We start from the raw sequence: 22,651 nt of genomic DNA, 5'->3' as shown, positions 1-22,651 counted from the left end.
AATTTTGGCTTCAGTAATTTGAGTATTAAGAATCTTTTGATCCTCAGCCGAGATTTTAGGAAAAACAATCTTTCGTAAAAAAGCATTCATTTTAGAGGAATCTAACGGACATTGAGATTTATATAGCTCAGCATAAAAGTCTTGAAAAATCTTATTAATTTCCTCCTATTCCTGAGCTAAGGTACCATCTTTCCTACGAATTTTCATGATTTGCCTTTTGGCTGCAGCCATTTTTAATTGAGGTGCAAGCAGTTTATTATTTTTATCTCCAGACATATAAAATTGGCTCTTTAACTTAAGCAAATAACCTTCAATGGGATGAGTTAATAACAGGTTATATTGTGATTGAAGTTCCACCCTTTGTTTAAATAAATCAGTATTGGGGGAAATTACATAAATATTATCTAAATCTTTAATTTGTTTTGAAATTCTATCTAATTCTTCTTTAGTTTGTTTTTTAAGTTTAGCTGAATAAGAAATAATCTGACCGCGTAAAAATGCTTTAATGTATCCCATATAACTAATTTAGACATACCCCCTATATCATTAAAAAGAAAAAATTCCTTTATCTGGGTTTCAATGAAAGTGACAAAGTCAGAGTTTTGCAATAATGTCTGAGACATGCGCCAAGGTGGGCGGGCAAGAGTGACATCATCAAATTCAAAAGACAAACTTAGAGGCGCATGATCAGATATAGCAATAGCGTCATATTCGCAGGTTTTAACACTAGGCAAGAAGCAGGGATTGATTATAATATAATCGATCCTGGAATATTTTTTATAAACGTGTGAGAAGAAAGAATATTCTCTATTGTCGGGGTGAAGATACCTCCACAAATCAATCAACCCAAAATTAATCAAAAAGTAATTAATAAATGACGCTGATCGGTTTGGAAGTCGCTGATTGGTTGAGCTCTTATCGATCATAGGATTTAAACAACAGTTAAAATCCCCACCCATTATGAGCATATATTCATTTAAGTCAGGCAGTAAAGTGAATACCTTTTTAAAAAAAGAAGGATCATCTAAGTTAGGACCATACAAATTAACCAAAACAACTTTTCTATTACAGATTGTTCCTTTAACAATTAAAAATCTACCATTAGAATCTGATTCAATATCCTCTTGAATAAATATATTAGGTTTAATGAAAATAGGCACGCCTTTTATTTTACCCTGAGAAGTGGAGTGAAATTGCAAACCATTCCACCATCTAAAAAAATCTATTTTGATCTCCCGCCCTGATATGTGTCTCTTGACCAAAAATTATATCAGGTTGGAATTGGTTAATAATTTTAAAAGTCTTCTTTCGTTTAATAAGATGATTCCAACCACGTACATTCCAACTTATTATATTAATCTGTTTGAACAGCATACTATAATTTCATTCTACTTTATACATGCACAAAGCACATACCAATGCAGGATGATCAAAGATGGCGGCGATGAAGAATACAACCAAATAAAAAACACGCATGCTCCGGAACCACCCAATGGGAAAAAACTAACTCTAAACCCACCCACCCATCCACACCCGGAAACCTGAAAAAGGCAAGCGATCTACGATAGAATTCAAAGCTGCTGACTGCTCTGTCTGTGTTTTCTTTCCCTCCGCCCAGTTAGTAAAAAAGTAGAGTGACCTTGTGAGAAAGACAATAAAGTCTCAGGAAAAAAAGGTATTTACATTCCATCGACTGACAAACAAGAAAGAACCAAAATAATATTATCTCTTAGAGAGAAAAACCAGTGCCATGTTTAAGTTTAATATTAATTCCCTAAAAAAGCTTTAAATTCAGTTATAAAATGTTATAATAGAGCAGAAAAATATATAAAAAGCCCTATTAGTAGGAAAAACTACTAATTAGCTACGAAGTATTAAATTAAAGGAACAAGTCGCCTTATCTTCTTCCCTCAGTCATAAAATGTCCAGAGATCATTTGAGCAGAGACACTTAAACCGTAAATCTTTCCAAAGGAAAACCAAAATTATGCAATAAAAAACAACTCCCCGTGTTCTTTAATTAGTCTGTCAACGAAATATACAAGTGACTTTCATAAATCTTCTTTCCAAAATGCGAATAATATAGAAATAGCCAAACAGCCTTTCAGATGGATCATTCAACAGCGGTGTTGGTGACAGTGGCAGGCAAAGCCTGAACAAAATCCAGTGCAGCTTTTGGATCAAAAACAGTACGAGGAGGAGAATTAGGAGGGAAAATTTTAAGTTTTGTCGGATACCTCAGAGACGGGAAAAGATTTTTATCATATGCTTGTTTCATTACCGGGGCAAATTTTGATCTTTGTTCCATTATCTCTCTTGGATAATCTTCATAGAAGCGGAGCTCAGATTCCATAAATCTAAAAACTCTCTGTTTTCTTGCCTGTTGTATTATTTGATCTTTAATTTTAAAGTGATGAAAGCAAACCAGAACAGATCTTGGTTTACGAGAATCCTTCGATTTCGAGATAAACGCCCTGTGTTCCCTTTCTGTAGCAGGCGGCTTTGATAGAATGGTAGGAAATAAAGTGTGGAAACGCTTACCAAAGTAAGCCGTTAGATCTGCATCTTCAGCTCCTTCCTGCAGCCCAACAATTCTTATATTCCTTCGTCGAGACCTAGTTTCCAGGTCTATAATCTTATTTTGATATCTTTCCAAACGAGTTGTAGCTTCAGACAGCTTTTGCTTAGTTATCTTCAATTCCTCTTCGTGTGACAGAACTTGAGTTTCCAGGTCTTTAAGTTTTCCCAGAAATGACTTCATTTCATTACTATTCTTTTCCAGTTGGTCTTTAATTGATCCATTCTGATCCTTAATTGAATTCAGTGTCCGAACGATATCTTCGGCCCACGATGGCATTTCATCAGATCTTTCCTTCGGCAGCTTTCTTTTCCCATTACCTTTATCACTAGGTTCAGGTAAACTCTTCCCACTTCTTGTAGACATAGACATATTGATCACCCTCAAGAATCAACAAGTAAAAATTTTAAATTCAAAGCTTAAACTAGGGGGAAAGAAAGAAAACTAAGAGCAGCAGAAAAATACTACTACTCCATTAGCAGACAGGGGCGGTCCTCGTGCATTGTGTTATTTGAAAAACTGACTAACTAATTAACAGAAACATTTAGCTAAAAGATTATTTTCAATGAGTATAATTATTAATTACTACATTATTTTAGGTAACTAACCTTTTGTCTGCACATTAATTTCCTTTGTGCGCTGGTTGAGGGAACATAGGATATAGGGTATGTGCCAGCAGAAGAGATATAGTTGAGGGACTAAATCTGTTGATTTAGTTGAGGAATAGTGGAAGACTTTCAAAGAGATTTTTCACGGTGCTCAACAAAAAGTATATTCCAGGTAAAAGGCAAGGACAGTAAGGGTGGGCAGAGCCAGCCTTGGATAACTAAGGAAATAAAAGAAGGCATCAAACTAAAAACTCATGCACACAAAGTCGCCAAGAGTGGCGGGACACCAGAAGATTGGCAACAAGGTACCATTAAGTGAGAAATAAAGAAAGGGAAGCTAGATTATGAAAATAAACTAGCACAAAATATAAAAAACAGATAGTAAAATTCTTTATAAAGTGGAAAAGGGTGGCTCAAGTGAATGTAGGTCCCTTGGAGGGTGAGAAGGGGGAATTGATAATTGGGTAATGTGGAAATAGCCAAGGCTTTGAATGACTATTTTGTGTTGGCCTTCATGGTGGAGGATGCATCTAACATTCCAAAAAGAGATGTTATGGATGCGATGAGAGGTAAGCACCTCGATACAATTGCTATCACTAAAGAGGTAGTGCTGAGTAAACTTACATAAGAAGTAGCAGAAGTAGGCCATCTGGCCCGTCAAGCTGCTCTGCCATTCAATAAGATCATGGCTGATCTGGCCATGGACTCCACCTACCTGCCTTTTCCCCATAACTTTTAATTCCCCTACTATGCAAAAATCTATCCAACCTTGTCTTAAGTACATTTACTGAGGTAACCTCCACTGTTTCATTGTGCAAAGAATTCCACAGATTCACCACTCTCTGGGAAAAGCAGTTCGTCCTCATCACCATCCTAAATCTACTCCCCTGGATCTTGAGGCTATGTCCCTTAATTCTAGTCTCACCTACCAGTGGAAACAACTTTCCTGCCTCTATCTTATCTATCCCTTTCATAATTTTATATGTTCCTGGAAGACCTCCTCTCATTTTTCTAAATCCAGCGAGTAGTCCCAGGTAACTCAATCTCTCCTCATAGTCTAAACCCCCTCATCTCTGGAATCAACCTGATGAACCTCTTCTGCACAGCCTCCAAAGCCAGTATGTCCTTCCTTAAGTAAGGAGACCAGAACTGCACACAGTACTCCAGCTGAGGCCTCACCAGTACCCTGTACAGTTGTAGCATTACCTCCCCGCTCTTAAATTCAATCCCTCTAGCAATGAAGGCCAACATTCCTTTTGCCTTCTTGATAGCCTGCTGTACCTGCAAACCAACCTTTTGTGATACATGCACAAACACTCCTAAGTCCTTCTGCATAGCAGCATGCTGCAATTTTTTTTTACCATTTAACTAATAATCAGCTCTTTCATTTTTCCTTCCAAAGTGGATGACCTTGCATTTACCAGTATTGTACTCCATCTGCCAGACCCTTGCCCACTCACCTATCTATATTTCTCTGCAGACTCTCCATATCTTCTGCACAATTTACTTTTTCACTCATCTTAGTATCATCAGCAAACTTCGATACACTACCCTTGGTCCCCTCTTCCAGATCATTAATGTATATCGTGAACAGTTGTGGGCCCAGCACCAACCCCTGTGGTACACCACTCACTACTGATTGCAAACCAGAGTAACACCCATGTATCCCAACTCTTTGCTCTCTATGAGTTAACCAATCCTCTATCCATGCTAATACATTACCCCCAACTCTATGCAACTTTTGGGCTTGAAGATAGATATGTCCCCCGGTCCTGATGGAATGCATCCCAGGAAATTGAAAGAAATGGCAGAAGTTATAGTAGAGGCCTTGGTGATGATTTATCAAAATTCTCTGGACTCTGGGCAGATCCTCGCTGATTGGAAGGCAGTGAATGTTACACCACTGTTCAAAAAAGGGTATAGACAAAAGTCCGGTAACCATATGCCAACTAGTTTAACATCTGTAGTTGGGAAAATGTTTGAAACTATCATTAAAGAAGAAATAGTGAGGCAGCCGGAAAGAAGTAGATCTATCAGGCAGACGCAGCATGGATTCAGCAAAGGCACGTCCTGTTTGACAAACTTACTGGAGTTCTTTAAGGATATAACGAGCTCAGTGGAACAAGGGGAACAGATGGACGTTACTTACTTGGATTTCCAGAAGACGTTCGATATGGTGCCACATAAAAGGCTTAGCCATAAGATAAGGATGCATAGAGTTGGGGGTAAAGTATTAGCATGGATAGAGGATTGGTTAGCTAATAGAAAGCAGAGAGTTGGGATACACGGGTGTTACTCTAGTTGGCAATCAGTGGTGAGTGGTGTGCCGTAAGGGTTGGTGCTGGGTCTGCAACTGTTCATGATATACATTAACGACCTGGAAGAGGGGACCAAGTGTAGTGTATCAAAATTTGCTGATGATACTAAATTGAGTGGAAAAGCAAATTGTACAGAAGATACGGAGAGCCTGCAGAGAGATATAGATAGGTTAAGTGAGTGGGCAATGGTCTGTCAAATGGAGTACAATGTTGGTAAATGTGAGGTCATCCACTTTGGAAGGAAAAATGAAAGAGCAGATTATCATTTAAATGGTAAAAAATTGTAGCATGCTGTTGTGCAGAGGGACGTGAGAGCTTGTGTATGAATCACAAAAGGTTGGTTTGCAGGTGCAGCAGGCTATCAGGAAGACAACTGGAATGTTGGCCTTCATTGCTAAAGGGATCGAATTTAAGAGCAGGGAGGTTATGCTGCAACTGTACAAGGTATTGGCGAGGCCACATCTGAAGTACTGCGTGCAGTTCTGGTCTCCTTACTTGAAGAAGGATACACTGATTTTGGAGGCGGTGCAGAGGAGGTTCACCAGGTTGATTCCAGAGATGAGGGGGTTAGACAATGAGGAGAGATTGAGTCACCTGGGACTGTACTCGCTGGAATTCAGAAGAACGAGAGATCTTATAGAAACATATAAAATTATGAAAGGAATAGTTGAGGTAGAGGCAGGTAAGTTGTTTCCACTGGTAGGTCAAACTAGGGGACATAGCCTCAAGATTTGGATGGAGATAAGAAGGAACTGCTTTTCCCAGAAATTAGTGAATCTGTGGAATTCTCTGCCCGATGAAGCAGTGGAGGCTACCTCAGTAAATATATTTAAATCAAGGTTGGATAGATTTTTGTCTAGTAGGGGAATTAAGGGTTATGGGAAAAAAGGCAGGTAGGTGGAGATGATCTTATTGAATAAGCCATGATCTTATTGAATGGCAGAGCAGGCTCAACAGGCCAGATGGCCTACTCCTGCTCCTATTTCATACGTTCTTATGTTCTTAATTTAATTCAGCATCGTGTTGGGTGCAAACATTTTGGAGACTGTTCCTGTGCCCTACTGTTCTACTGTGTTCTGTGTGAAGGATCTCATGTCTTTGATACACTTGCACCCATCACCAGAACTTGCCTGTGGGAGATTGATTACACTGAGCAACAAGACACTGCTGAATTGTTAGCGTCTTCTTGAAGTTCTGTTCTGCAGTGGGTCTCCAGGAGATCAAAACTGGAATGGCGCAGTGCCGTTATATCTGTATAAAAACAAACACACTTGCAAAAAAAAATGACACCCAGTGGCCACTTTATTGGGTTCAGCCAATCATGTCGCAGCAACTCAATGTATAAAAGCATGCAGATATGGTCAAGAAGTTCAGTTGTAGGTCAGACCAAACAGCAGATAGGGGAAGAAATGTGATCAAGCTGATAGGAAGGTGACAGTAGTTTAAATCACCACATGCTATAACAGTGATGTGCAGAATAGCATCTCTGAATGCACAACACATCAAATCTTGAAGTGGATGGCCTGCATTAGCAGAACATTACAAACAGATACTCAGTGGCCAGTTTATTTGGTACATGAGGTACCTGCTGAAGTGGCCACCCAGTGTAAATGTGCCTAAAATGAATAAAAATTTAAAGGTAAGATAATTAGCCCATCAGGAGTCTTTTGTGTTCAGAGCACCTTCCAGTTTTTTCTCAGTCTGTCATTGAACAACAGGCATTAAGTTTGATTATAGTTGATGAATGTCTGTGAAATTTAACATGATGTTTTGTATTTAATTATGTAGGGTGGTTATAATATAAAAATCCATAATTTCCTTGTTCATCTGTTCCGTCTGCAGATTTTCTCTCCGATGGCTGGGGACTCTTTGACTTCCGAGCACAATACAAACCTTTCTTTGGAACAAAGTGCCGCAAAAGGTGAAAAGCCAATCAGGAAAGAGAAGCAGAAAGAGCTGATCTTCCCATGCACGTACGAGCACCCTCGACACCTGCAATACGCTACCCACTTCCCCATCCCCCAGGTAAGGAGTGACTGTTAAAACAAGAAAGGAAAATGATAGTCGGAGTGATGTTTGCAACTGTGGATGGTGAGCCAACAGCTATGTGTCACCTGAGCCTTTGACTCAGTATATTGCTTTGAAGAATTAGTGTGACCGTACTGATGAATTTCATTGTGTTAGGTTCAGGTTCCAGTAAGGTGAAAAAAAAATCTATTTAATCTCTTGAAAGCTGATGTAAAGCTGCATTTCATTTGTGTTCATCTTACAAGCAGTTGAGTTTTTTATATAGTGAATGATTCCTTTATATCAAGCCTGTCTTTCAATATGGGGTGTGGAAAGGATTCAAGACTCATTTGCTATGAAAAGGCAGCAGACTCTCTGGAAAAAACCTCCAAAATCTGTGTCTCAGAGCTAATGGTGGCAACACTGATATTCTAATTAGACTGTCTTGAACGAGATGTCAAAGTTGAGTTTGTTAAGTTTAGGTTTAATTGTCATTCAACTATGCATGAATACAGCCAAACGAAACAGCGTTGTTTTGGTACCAAGATGCAAAACACAGTACCAACAGCCACACACAGCACAAGGCACGCATAAAATATATCAGTAAGACGCATGCACACAAAAATATACAATCCAAGACCTTAAGTCCATGAATGTTATAGCAGTCTGAAGACGATATAGCTTGTCTTCCAAGCGAACAGTGGTGGGCTGCGCCGAATCCAGCTTGGACATCGGGCCACCCTGCCTTTGGTGGAGTGCACTGACTTCGACGCCTCCTGGCTTGCTGTAAACAGGCAGCACCATGGCTTGAGGCCTAGTCCTTGCAATGACCGAGGCCACGCGGCTCACCACCTCCCGCCAGTACATCAGTGAATCGGACACGCGGCACTCCACATTAACAGTGTCTTGTGATCACAACAAAAGCGACTCAAATGCTTACTCACTGCTGAATGAATGATTCGTTTATATTAAAAAAAAGCACATCGCTCAGTAAGAGGTGTGTAAAGGATTCAAATCTCATTTGCTTTGAATAGACAAGAAAGTCTGTAGAAACATCCCCAAAATCCATGGCTTAAAGCTATTGGTGGCAACACTGATGTTTGAATTAGTGTTTTGAATGAAATGTTTGTTATGCTTTAAAACAACCATTGATAAAATGCTTCAATAAGTATTGGTGGTGAGTATGGCTTTGAGGGGAGTGTTGTAGATCTCCTGGAAATTGGCGAACAATGTTATTGCTGGAGTTTCGATGTCACAGTTGTGAGGAGTTATTGGGGAAATCCATTCATTTACATAACCCTGGTGTTTTAAAATCGAATTTGAAGTATTTTCTATTTTCACTTGAGGTATAATGTTGGTAGAAAAGGGAATTATACAATGCTTAATGCTAATTCCCATTCCTGTTGTGACGTATCGGTCCATGGCTACCTCTTGTGCCATGATGAGGACACCCTCAGGGCGGAGGAACAACACGTAATATTCTGTCTGTGTAGCCTCCAACTTGATGGCATGAATATCGATTTCTCTTCTGGTTTAAAAAGAACTATTTCCTGCACTCTCCTCCCTCCTTCTATTCCTCACCCTGGCTTCTTCCCTCTTCTCACCTGCTTGTCACCTCCCCCGGTGCCCCTTCTCCTTCCCTTTCTCCTATAGTCCACTCTCCTCTCCTATCAGATTCCTTCTTCTCCAACCCTTTACCTTTCCCACCCACCTGGCTTCACTTATCACCTTCCAGCTAGCCTCCTTCCCATCGCCCACCTTTTCATTCTGGTCCCCCCCCCCCCCACTTCCTTTCCAATCCTGAAAAGGGTCTTGTCCTGAAACTTCAATGCTGGGATTCCATAGGTCCATAGATGCTGCCTGGCCTTCAGCATTTTGTGTTGTGTTGCTTTGGATTGCCAGCATCTGCAGAATCTCTAGTGTTTATTATGCAAAGTGATGGTCTACTTGTATAATTAAAGTGAATGTTTTATTTTTCTGAACCTGAGTTTACAGTTGCACCCTTATCCCGCCCCTCATTCTACCTCCATCTGTTTTTTTGTCTTTTTATCCTTACCTGGTTGCAGCCTTTGTCTCCCTTGTTTATCCCCCTTCTCCACCTGGCTTCATCTGTCTATTATCTCCCACCTTACCTGGTTCTACCATATCTGCCAACCTAGTCCTACCCTTCCCTTATCACCACTTTAATCCTGGCTATCTTCCCTCCATACTCTGTCCTGATGCAAGGTCCTGACCTGAAACATCAACCATCCTAATGTGTAAACAGTAAACACATTTTTTTGTACAGTCGCATGCTCTTCTCCAGCCCTTGACCATTTCCACCCACCTGACTTCACCTATCACCTTCTAGCAATCATCCTTCCCCTCTCCCCACCTTTTTATTCTGGTGTCTTCCCTCTTCCTTCTTCAGTCCTGAAGAAGGGTTTCGGCCCAAAATGTTATCTATTCATTTCCATAGATGGTGCCTGACCTGCTGAGTTCCTTCAGCATTTTGTGCGTGTTGCTTTGGTAATTACTTGTTTGCGATTTTGGTTACCCATAGTCTTTATAATTATCTTCATGCTTGGGATTGGTCTACTAATGTCTTGAGTGCAGATCTGCTGGTATTTTAGGGATGATCTCTGTTTTACTGGCAGAATTGACATTGTAAGTGGAAATAACCACAGACCTTATCATTACAGGTGATTTTAAGAAAAGGTGTGTTTGTTTTTTGGAAAATCATAGGTTTTGTAACTGACTGGCCTGTGCCCTGTGAATATTTGATGGAACGATGAATATCTAAAGGACTGTATGACATCTATGAATGTGTGAGATGGTTTATTTACTGATCAGTAACTGGAAGTCCATAGTATTTGTGAATCATTTGCGCTAAGATTTTCGAGGAATGCTCTTCTTCTCATCCTCATCCTGATCCTCATCCTCAAGTCCCTTGGGACTGAGGATGAAATTCACTTTAGCTTGGTGGTCCTGAGGTGACTGGTGAGGCCAATGTAAGGACCACAAACTCTTCTGCAGATGTGCCTAAAGGGGCACGTGGGCGGGCAGGACTTTTTTCTCTTCCTGGAGTGTGGACTTAAGGTTCTCACAATCATTCTGAGTGTTCTTTCTCTACTTTGAGCAGTTTTGGGCCAAAGGTTCCTAGGATTCAATGGGCATATTGCATTTCATAAAGGATCCTTTAAGCCAAGGGTTCCCAACCTGGGGTCTACAAACCTTTCAGTTAATGCTAAGGCGCTATCGCAAAAAAAAAGGTTGGGAACCCCTACTGTAAGCACATCCTTGAATCATTGTTTCTTTCTGCCTGGTATTTAATTTGTGGGCATGAAAGATTTTGAGTAGATGGTGCTGATGGTACTCTTCAGGTGCCTTGAGGTGTCTATTGATAATTAATAAGGTCATGGTATCTCTGATGCAGTGTTTTAGTCCTGAGACAGGGGTTTGACCTGACATGTTGACAGAGTCGAGAACCTGGCTTTAGGCTCTGGCTCTGGCTGTGCATCCCACTTGCTCTCGGGGCACCAAGCTCATATTCTGGACTAATGAATGGTCTTCATGTGGAGGTTTCCAAACAAGTGAATGCTGGATCCTTGGAGCTTTGGGATTGAAAAGGCATTTGGCCACACACACAGGTTGCAGCGTTTCGAGAGATACGCATCAAATCCAGGCAAATGGGGTTAGCGTAGGTAGATGTGTTGGTCAGCATGAGCCTTCAGAATCAGAGTCAGGTTTAATATCACGGGCATATGTTGTGAGATTTGTTCTTTGCTTTTACGATAAAAGACGCCCACTTTAAACTTGTGTTTACCCCGAGGAAGACTACCATGACCGTGAAGCCTTGCACGGACAGGTGTATGCGCCTGTGTGTATGTGCTGATTTTTTTTTCCCTACAAATCGGTTTTGGCTAAATCTTCCCGATTTTGTTAAGTGAAACTATACTGTACATACATTATTTACTTTATATAGACTGTGTATTTATCATATCATTCCTGCTTTTACTACATGTTAGTGTTATTTTAGGTTTTATGTGCTATTTGGTAGGTTATTTTTTGGGTCTAGAAGCGCTCAAAAATTTTTCCCAAGTAAATTAATGGTAATTGCTTCTTCGCTTTACGCCATTTTGGCTTATGAACGGTTTCATAGGAACGCTCTACCTTCGGATAGCGGGGGAAACCTGTAGCCTTGTTCTGATTGATCGACTTTTTTTTTTATGCCAAACCGTCTTTAGGAATGTGTGATGCCAGACTGGAGCTATCTCTACACTCTTAGAATCTCTTCTTAGGTCCCCCACATGCTCTATCTCTAGTGATTCCCTAATCTTTCTTTTTTTCCAGTACCGTGTAGTGTCCCCTCCATACCAGATGATGAAGTCAGAATGCTTTCCATGCTACATCTGCAGAAATTTATAGGAGTCTTTGGTGACATACCAAGTTTCCTCATACTCCTATTGAAATGTAGCTGCTGTTGTACGTTCTATGTAATATCAGTATCTGGGTCCAGGATAGATATTAAAAGGAACATCAAACTACTCACTCTTTCTATTGCTGATCCCTCGAAGGGGATTGGTGCATGTTCCCTTGATTTCCCCGTCCTGAAGATCACAATCAGTTCCTTGGTCTCACTGATGTTGAGGGCAGTGTTATTGTTGCAAAACCACTCAACCAGCTGATCTATCTAGCTGCTGTATGACTTCTTGTCACTATCTGAAATTCTGCCAGCAATACTTGTTGTCATTGGCAAATTTATAGATGCCACATGAGTTGTGCCTAGCTACACAGTCATAGGTGTAGGGAAAGTACAGTCGTGGGCGAAGTACACATCCTTGAGGTGCGGCAGTGTTGATTGTCAGTGAGGAGGAGATGTTTCTCAAGATGCTGCCAATACGTGGCAACTTTATTGTGTGCAGCTCCGATGGGATTCATCAACCGGAGGAGAAGATGGTGGCGTGACGCAGCACCCGCAGCTCTCCGGTGAAATTATATCGTATTTGTAAGTAGGATGCCATGCACAATTCTGATTTGATGGAGACAGACGTGAGAAGCACGAAGGGAACATCTGGAGAAACTTCTGAAATGCCTGGTTTGCTGCCGCTGCTATTGTGCGATCGAGAATCTCCGGAGGGGAAGGCCCCAAAATCCTCGGCTTTGCCTGCTGCTGACGGCCGGGGCTGGGGTCGAAGCGCTCGGCAGAGATGGTGCTTGGTGTCGGAGGGCTGGTCGGAGGCTCGAAGTTTTCGGACGACTCAGAGTCGGACTGTGGTCGGGCATGTCAGGGAGAGTTTTCTTCCTTCTCCCGTCTGCATGAGATGTGGGGCTTTCCAGAGACTTTGAACTTCTTTTGCCGTGCCCATGGCCTGTACTTCATCAAGTTATGGTATTGCTTGCACTGTTGTAACTAGATGTTATAATTATGTGGTTTTTGTCAGTTTTTCAGTCTTGGTCTGTCCTGTGTTTCTGTGATATCACACCGGAGGATTATTGTATCATTTCTTAATGCATGCATTACTAAATGACAATAAAAGAGGACTGCGTGTCCTCATAATCTAATCTAAATCTAAAACCTTTTGGGCCAAAGGACCTTTACTGCACTGTATAATTCTGAATCCCTGTGATTCTAAATATGCAGTAGATTTCTATAATGGCAATTAGGATTTAATAGAACAATGAGATATATTTGATAGTGAAATTGGGGAGTCCTGAGGTTGACAGCTTATGTGTATAGTTAAAAAGAGTAACTGTAATTTATGGGTATTGATTGAAAATGGTCCTTGGATTATTCAGCTCCCAATGTGAAACCTATCTTTAGATTAATAGTAATCTATATCTAAAGCTGTTAATGAAATTGTGGATCATTTTAAATTGACCCACTTAATTGGAAACTTGCAGGTTGATTTAGTGGTAAGAGAGGTAAATGCAATGTGAGCATTTATTTTGAGGACTAGAATATAAAAGCAAAGGTGTAATGCTGAGGCTTTATCAGACATTGATCAGACTGCACTTGGAGTATTGTGAGTAGTTTTAATAGCAAGTACTTTTTTGATCCCAAGTGGGAAATTATTTTGTTACGGCAGCAATGTTTAAAATCACACTTAGCAATAATAACAAATATAATAATGTTAACTAATAATAAAGTGCAGAATAATAATATACGCAATAATTCACTAATGTGCAATATTGTGCAATCATAATGTACGAAATAATAAAGCAGAGACTGTACCATGATGTGTGTTCTCCTGTCACACAGAGATGAACTCTTGTATTTGCTTATTACATTTAGCAGGAAAGATTTTCTGTAATGATCCTTGTGACAGTGGAGCTGAGTGAGCCTGTTCAAAAGGGTGTTCCTCTGCTTATTTGGTAGGCCATGGTGAGGATGCACCTGATTGTCCATAATGGATAACAGTTTGTTTAGCGACCTCCTCTCCACCACTAACTCAGAAGAGTCCAGGTTGTAGCCAAGGATGGATCCAGCCTTTTGGTCCCTTTATCTAAGAAACAATGTGCTGGTATTGCAGTGGGTGCAGAGGAGGTTCACGAGAATGATCCTGGGAATGAAAGGGTTAACATATGAGGAGTGTTTGATGGTTCACTGGAGTTTAGGAGAACAATATTGAAAGCTATCGAATATTGAAAGGCCTAGGTAGAGTGGATGTGGAGAGAATGCTTTCTATAGTGTTGGAATCTAGGAGCAGAAGGCATAGCCATTGAAGAACATCCCTTTAGAACAGAGATGAGGAGGAATTTCTTAAGCCATAAGGTGGTGAACCTGTGAAATTCATATCCACAGATGGCTGTGGAGGTGAATTCATTGGGTGGTGGTTGATAGGTTCTTGATTCGTAAGGATGTCACAGGTTATCGGGCGAAGGTATGAGAATAAGTTTGAGAGGAGTCATAAATCAGCCATGATTGAATGGCAGAGCAGACTTAATGGGCTGAATGGCCTAATTCTGCTCCTATATTACATAGTCTTATGGAAAGTGGCAAGATTGTGCAATAGTTAGTGTTATGCCCTGCTCAGATTTACCTAACGTGGTCGATGGATAATTTTCTCGACAGGTTGTGGATTTGATGGCTTACGATCAGATCAGATCAGAGACAGTAAATGCTATTTACGCATTGACACAGTCTCTCTAAATTGCACCTTCCCAAACTTGGACTTCGGTCAGCTCCAAGAAATGGTTTACCACATCTTGGGACACTGCTTATTGGTTTGAGGAGGATGAGAGGTGATTTGATAGAGATGCATAGGATTTAGAGAGGCATAGATAGAGTGGACAGCTGGTGCCTTTCCCTCTGGGCAGCAATGGCCAATGCCAGTGAACATCCTTCCAAGGTGAGGGGAGATGTCAGAGGTAGGTTATATTTTTACACAGAGTGGTGGGTGTCTAGAATGCATTCCCGCAGGTGGTGTTTGAGGCTGATACTTTGGGCACATTTAAGACACTCTTAGATAAGCACGTGGATGAAAGAAAAATGGAGGTTTATGGGTTATGTGAGCAGGGAAGGTTAGATATGGGTCAGCTCAACATCTTGGCTGAAGGGCACACACTGTGCTGTACTATTCCATGTTCTATCTGCTGCTGCTTTGGGACCTGGGTTCTTAGCTGAGAATATTGAACATAGAAAATAGAACAGTACAGTATACGAACAGGCCCTTCAGCCCACAATGTTATACCTATACCCTTCCTCAGTCCACCAGTCACCTCAGGTGCAGAGGGGATGTCAGGGGCAAATTTTTCACACAGAGAGTGATGGGTGTGTGGAATACACGGCTGACGATGGTGGTGGAGGTGGATATAATAGGGTTTTTTTTAAGAGTACATGGAGCTTAGAAAAACAGAGGACTATGCAGTAGGGAAATTCTAGGCAGTTTCTAGAGTAAGTTGCACGGTCAGCAGAATATTATGGGCTGAAGGGCCTGTAATATGCTGTAGATGTCTATGTATGTTCTGTGTTCACCCTCTTTAAAGTTTCTACATCCTTCCTATAATGAGGTGACCAGAACTGAACACACTAAGTGTGCTCTAATCCTTTAGAGCTGCAACATTACCTGGTGGCAACTGAGTCCTCTGACTAATGAAAGCCAACACACCATACACCTTCTTAACTACCCACTCAACCTGTACGGCAACTTTGAGGGAGCTGAGGATGTGGACCCCAAGATCTCTCTGTTGGTCCACACTGTTAAAAGTGCATTCACTGAGTTTTTGGGATTGGTTTGTGTGGTCTGTATGTTGTTGAGTTCTTGCACAGTAAGTTCATGAGCAATTATTGAACAAAATTAACCAAGTCAGATCATTACTTGGAGATGGAGATGGACAGTGGACCGGACGGTATGCCTCTGGGTCTCTCTCTTTCAATGACATTGGAGGATCCAAGGTTTTCTGTGTTTATGGATTTGTACTATGGATTATGGACTTTTTTCAGTCATATAGTTTTTATATTCTATGTTTTTGCCTCTTCTTTCTCTTTTTTTGTGTAGGAAGAGGGGAATTTGGGGCCGATATTCTTATTGCATTTTGTGCAGGGAGGATTTGGGGCCGATGTTCTTGTCGCATTTCATGCAGAGGGGAGGGAGGATTTGGGGCCGATGTTCTTGTCGCATTTCATGAGGGGGGAAGGAGGATTTGGGGCCGATGTTCTCGTCGCATTTCATGCAGGGGGGGATGGAGGATTTCGGGCTGATGTTCTTGTCGCATTTCATGCAGGGGGGGGATGGAGGATTTGGGGCCGATGTTCTTGTCGCATTTGCAGGAGGGTGGGAGGATTTGGGGCTGATGTTCTTGTCGCATTTCATGCAGGGGGGCGGGGAGTCTGGGTGTTGATGTTCTTTATGCTATTTTTTGCTAGCTTTTTGTGTGGGGAGAGAGGGATTTGGAGGCTGATATTCTTGTTGCGTTTCGTGCGGGGGGTGGGGTTTGGGGGGGTGGTGGTTGATGACCGTGTTGCCGTTCTTTCCTGTGCAGGGGTGGGGGTGGATTTGCTCTTTCTCTCTGAAATGACTTCCATGGTTTTTCTTTGGGGCTATCTGGAGAAGAATCTCAGAGTTGCTTACTGCACAAGTATTTCAATGATGAATCAGCCTTTGAGCATGCGTAACTGCACAATTTGCAATAATATCATACGACTTATTTTATGAGGTTCACATTTCATGGGTATTTCTTCCGAAGTGGCACCCTCACGTTTCCAAATAGCAAGTTGTATTGTTGGCTTGAGTATTACCAAAGAAGGGCAGAGCTGATCGAACACCATTGCCATCTTAATCTTACATGCGTATTGAGATCTTAGTCTGTCATATCAATGCATCAATGCTTGAGTCCACATCCTGCCCCCTGTTCTTTGTGGTCATTTGTAACTGAAACATATGAAATCCAGTACCTTCCCATTGAAGGTGTGTTGATTAAGTTCATGCCATTTTTGCATTACGAAATGTTGATTAAATGCAAAAATGTGATTGCTTATTTGGGCTGAAGAAAGACTGAAGAAAACAATTGCAGAGAATTATGTTAATATGCACAATTTTAATCACAATATATGGAAAATACAGTGATTTGTTGAATTGGCTGAAGTATTGAGCTGTAAAGGTTTGTGCAGATCACACACTAATTTGCAAAGTTTGTATTTTTCAGGATCAGATTTAATACCGCTGACATACAGGATGTCATGAAACTTGTTTTGTGGCAGCAGTACAGTTCAATATATACAAATACTATACGATAGAGTAAGAAATATACACTCAGTGGCCACTTTATTACGTACAGGAGGTACCTAACAAAGTGTCCGCCAAGCATATCTCTGTATGTTCTTTTGCTGCTGTAGCCCATCCATTTCAAGGATCAGCATGTTAGGTTTTCAGATGATTTTCTGCACGCCACTGTTGTGACCTGCAGTTATTTGAGTTGCTGTCGCCTTCCTGTCAGCTTGAACCATTTGCCTATCTAAGAGTTTCTTACATGCCCTTAATGTACCTGTCTATACCACCAGCCCTGGCATGGCGTTGCATGCACTCACCAGCCTTTGTGTAAAGCAAAATGTATCTCTGATATCCCCCTATTCTATCCTCCACTCACCTTAAAATTATGCACCCTTGTTTTTTCCTTTTCTGCCCTGGGAAAAAAGTCTCTGGCTATCCATTCAGTCTATGCCTTTTATCATCTTGTACACCTCTATCAAGTCACCTCTCATCCTTCTTTACTCTAGTCTAGAGAGAAAAGCCAAAGTTTACTTATTCTATCTTAATCCTCAGAGGAAATGTTCTCGAATCCAGTCAGCATCTTCATAAAGCTCCTTTCCACCCTCTCTAAAGCTTTCACATCCTTCTAATAATGAGGTTGCCAGAACTGAACACTTGTGATGGGCTTATATCCCCTGGTTTCTGCTATTCCCCCTCACCCCCCCCCACACACACACACGCACATGCAACAACAACTTCAGAATGAGTGTGTGTCTTCAGGCTCCTGTACCAACTCCTCGATGGTAGCAATAAAAAGAGGGATACGTCATGGGTGATGGGGGTCCTTAATGTCACCTTTTTGAGGCATTGCCTTTTGAAGATATCCTCAGTGCTGGGGAGGCTAGTGCCCCTGATGGAGCTGGCTAAGTTTACAACCCTGCAGTTTATTTCGATCCTGTGCAGTCACCCCCTCCATATTAGATGGTGAAGCAACTAGCTAGAAAGCTCTCCGCGGTGCATTGGTAGAAATTTGCGAGAGTATTTGGTGACATACCGAGTTTCCTAAAACTCATAATGAGCTATAGCCGGTGTTGTGCCTTCTTTATAATTGCATTGGTATGTTGGGGCGAGGATAGGTTTTTAGAGCTGTTAACACTCAGCAGCCTGAAGCCGCTTATCATTTCCTCTTCTGATCCCTCGAGGACGGGTATGTGTTACCTCTACTTCCCCTTTCTGAAGTCCACACTGAGTTCCTTGATATTACTGATATTGAGTGCAAGGTTGCTGTTACAACACCACTCCATCAGCTGACATCTCACTGCTGTATGCCTTTTCATCACCATCTTAAATTCACTCTAAAGAGTGTGCGCCAGTGCACAGTATAAATGAAACTCAGAAGCCTTAGACCTCTACTCCCGGCTATCCGGCTGCTGAATATACAGACTTTGGAAAATGAAATTGAAGACAGAGCAAGATCACTGTACCAGAGGGACATGAGGGACTGCTGTATACCCTGCTTCATGGAAACATGCTCGCCTCCACCATTTCACATGCAGCACTGCAGATTGAGGGTCTCAAAATTCACTGCAAAGGCAAGACATCTGAGTCTTTCAAAGGTAGAGGAGGTGGAGAATGCTTTATGATAAGGGTGGAGTAAAGGTGGTTATTTTTGATTCTGAGATACTGTACATCCTGTGGATGTGGTGGGACACATCATCAGTGATGAAACATGGGGTCGTCAGCTGTTTTGGGTTTTTCAACATCATACACCCTTGCCCAGGTGACCCAGCCAGGGTTGTTCAGTCCCCAGCTTGTGTCCCAGCAGCATTGACCCACGGATCACCCCTTCTGATCCATAGCCATCTGGACGCTCTCTCAGCAGCCTCTGTGGTGGTTCTGATCGCTTTCCTCTTGCCAGCCCCAGTGATGCCAAGTAGGGTGTAGACTCTGCAGAGTGAGTGGCCGGCAAAACCCCTGCACCCGACTTCGATGGGCTCGCAGCGAGCCTTCCAGCCTTGCCTCCAGCTCTGCTCCACCAGCTCCTGGTACTTGGCCCGCTTCCACTCATTTGCCTCCCCAATGTGGTCCTCCCAGGGAACTGTCGACTCAATGAGGACAACCTGCTTCGAGGACTCTGAAGGAAGGACCACATCCGGCCTCAGTAAGGTTGTTGCTATTTGGTCGGGATAAACTCATCATGCTGCACAGACTTGGCAGTGTGACTTAGTGTTGTTCATCGGACCTGCAACATCTAGCAGTCAATTGCCAACAGTCTTATCTGCTGAGTGAGTTTTCTGCCTTTATCCTGGTAACTGTGTACATTCCACCTCTGGCCAATGTCAGCCAGACACTGGGGAAGCTGAGCATTGTGATCAACTCAACAATAAATCCAAACAGCAGAAAAACAAATCTCTCTGTCTCTGTCTCTGCCTCTCTCACTCAGAAACGCTCCCACTCTCTCTGTCTCACTCACACATGCCCCCACTCGCTCTCACTCACACGTGCCCCCACGCCGTCTTGCGCTCGCTCTCTCTCTCTCTCACGCACTCTCTCTCTCATGTACTCTCTCTCTCACACGCGCGCTCTCTCTCTCACACACACACACACACTCTCTCTCTCTCTCTCATGTACTCTCTCACATGCGCGCGCTCTCTCTCTCACGCACGCACGCACACACACACACACACTCTCTCTCTCTCTCTCTCATGTACTCTCTCACACGCGCGCTCTCTCTCTCTCTCATGCACTCTCTCTCATGTACTCTCTCACACGCGCGCTCTCTCTCTCTCACACACACACACTCTCTCTTTCTCTCATGTACTCTCTCACATGCGCGCTCTCTCTCTCACACACACACACACTCTCTCTCTCTCATGTACTCTCTCACATGCGCGCGCTCTCTCTCTCATGCACTCTCTCTCATGTACTCTCTCACACGCGCGCTCTCTCTCTCTCACACACACACTCTCTCTTTCTCTCGTACTCTCTCACATGCGCGCTCTCTCTCTCTCTCACACACACACTCTCTCTCTCTCATGTACTCTCTCACACGCGCTCTCTCTCTCTCACACACACACTCTCTCTCTCTCTCTCTCATGTACTCTCTCACACGCGCTCTCTCTCTCTCACACACACACACGCACACGCACACTCTCTCTCTCTCTCTCTCTCTCTCTCTCTCTCTCTCTCTCTCTCTCTCACTCTCACTCTCACTCTCACTCTGTCCAGAAAGACCTCCTCAGTTTATTACGTAAAAGTGAACTCCCATAATATTACATGTCAGACATACCTACATACACGCATTCCTAAAAATGGCAGTGCTAGTTTCCTCTCTTCCTCTTCGCCTTCAGTAGTTATTTTTTCACATCATTCTTACTTGTTTTTGATGATGTTCATTAAAAAAGCTTAAAATTCAAAGTACATATATGTCACTCTGAGATTCATTTACTTGTGGCCATTGATAGTAAATAGAAAAAAAAATACAATAAAGCCAATGAAAATCTACACACAAAGCCTGACAAGCACCCAATGTACAAGACGCACTGCAATACTGTGGAGGCAAGGTATTATGTTGTGTATTTTTCGACCTCGGGACAAAAATGACTAATGGGCCTCTGTAATACCTTAACTGATTGTTTATATGGGAACATCCTGTATAGCTGGGATGTAATGATTACTGGGCATGAGAGGAGAAGAAAAGTAATTGGCAATATCAGAAATTGTTTGTAAAGGTCAATATAAGTGATCACTTGTCAGAATCCAAAGCACAAGGGATCGTGCAGTTTAAAAGCTGCAGGCCCAAAATTAAATATCTAATTTCTTCTTCAAAGATTGCTACTTTTTTCATTTTTGAGCTTAGTTATACTTCTTAAATTGTGTTCTTTATCACTAGTGATTCACTGTGACCAGTGGTAAGTAGGCAACAAAGTATGTTTTCTCCTGTTCTTTCCATATACAGAGAATGCTCCTGAAGTGCATTCACATGGGATGTTCATGAACTGGTGTTCATAACCGGGGTCACAATGTACCAATTATAGCTATTAACTGGAACACAAGCCCTCTCAGTTGACCTTTGGCAACTGAATTTCTTTATCCAGGCATTTTAGTTAATTTCACCAGTGTGTTTTCTTTAATCAAATGCTGGATTAATTTAAAAATTAATAATCTCACTGATTTTGAAGGGCCTACATAGAGTGGATCTGGGGAGGATGTTTTCAATAGCGTGAGAGTCTAGGACCAGAGCACAGAGCCTCAGAATAGAAGGGCATTCCTTTAGAACAGAGGTGAGGAAGGTCCAGAGGGTGGTGAATCTGTGGAATTCATTTCCGCAGATGGTTGCGGAGGCCAATTCATTGGGTATATTTAAAGTGGAGATTGATAGGTTCTTGATTAGTAGGGGCATTGAAGGTTATGGGGAGAAGGCAGGGAAATGGGGTTGAGAGGGATAATAAATCAACCATGACAGGGCTGACTCGATGGGCTGAATGGCCTAATTCTACTCCTATGTCTTATGGTTTTCCCACTTGTGTCAGAATGCTGTTTCTCTATTTCAGTTCAGCGTTCAATATTATTGTCCCCCAGAGTTTGGAAAGTAAACCTGCTTTTCAGTGTAAGTACACCACTGTGCAAATGGGTGTCAGATCAACAGATCTCAGATAGTCTGGAAACACATCTGCTCCACCCTCCTCATCACCCTCAACACGAGTCGCCCCCAGGGCTGTGTGCTGAGCCCATTGCTGTACAGTCTGCTCACACGGCCAAACACCTGAATAGTCATATCACCAATTTGCTGATGACATGACCGTGGTGTGGCTCATCACCAACAATAAGATGGACTATAGAGAGGAGGTGGAAGAACTCGAGGCTTGGTACCATGCCAACCGCTTCCTCTTCTTCAGTGTCAGCAAGATAAAAGAGATGGTTATTGACTTCAGAAGAACTCATACCACTCATGACCTCCTTTACATTGGTGGCACAGCAGTGGCAACTTCAACCAGTTTCAAACTCCTGGGAGTGCACTTCTCGCACAACCTCTCATGGTGCCAGGTCGCATCCTACACAATCAGGAAAGTTCGTCAACACCTCTGCTTTCTGCGCAGGCCGAAGAGAGCAGGATGAAACACATCTATACTCACTTCATTCTATAGATGTGCAGTAGAGAGCATCCTAACGTACTGCGTCACTGCATGGTATAGAAACTACACTGTGGCGGACAGGAAGGCTCGATAACAGGTCGTCAAAATTGCCCAACTCGTCACTGGTACCAGCCTCCCCGTCATCATGGACATATATACAGAAAGGTGCCGGCAAAGGGCCAGGAAGGTCATGGAGGAGCCCGACTGCCCTGCCCACGGACCGTTATGGAGGAGGCTGCGTAGCATCCATGTCATAGAAACGTACAAACACAGAATCAGGATCACAGATTCACAAGTAGTTATTTTCCCCAAGCAGTAAGGCTGATCAACACCTC

The 22,651-nt window shown here is 42.3% G+C and overlaps 1 protein-coding gene across 2 annotated transcripts in view; it reads left to right on the top strand.

Annotated features, from left to right (window-relative positions):
• Positions 1-22,651, top strand: part of LOC134345137 (mediator of RNA polymerase II transcription subunit 12-like protein) — a 709,294-nt gene that overhangs the window by 217,794 nt on the left and 468,849 nt on the right. For both annotated transcript variants that reach the window (XM_063045338.1, XM_063045337.1), the window contains exon 16: positions 7,346-7,528. In XM_063045338.1, coding sequence (XP_062901408.1) covers positions 7,346-7,528 — 183 coding nt within the window. The remainder of the gene's footprint in view (positions 1-7,345; positions 7,529-22,651) is intronic.

Source organism: Mobula hypostoma, chromosome 4 (genome assembly GCF_963921235.1).
Source record: "Mobula hypostoma chromosome 4, sMobHyp1.1, whole genome shotgun sequence".
Lineage (NCBI taxonomy): Eukaryota > Metazoa > Chordata > Chondrichthyes > Myliobatiformes > Myliobatidae > Mobula > Mobula hypostoma.
The sequence above is the reverse complement of the archived record's forward strand: the minus strand, read 5'-3'. Positions and strand labels throughout refer to the sequence as shown.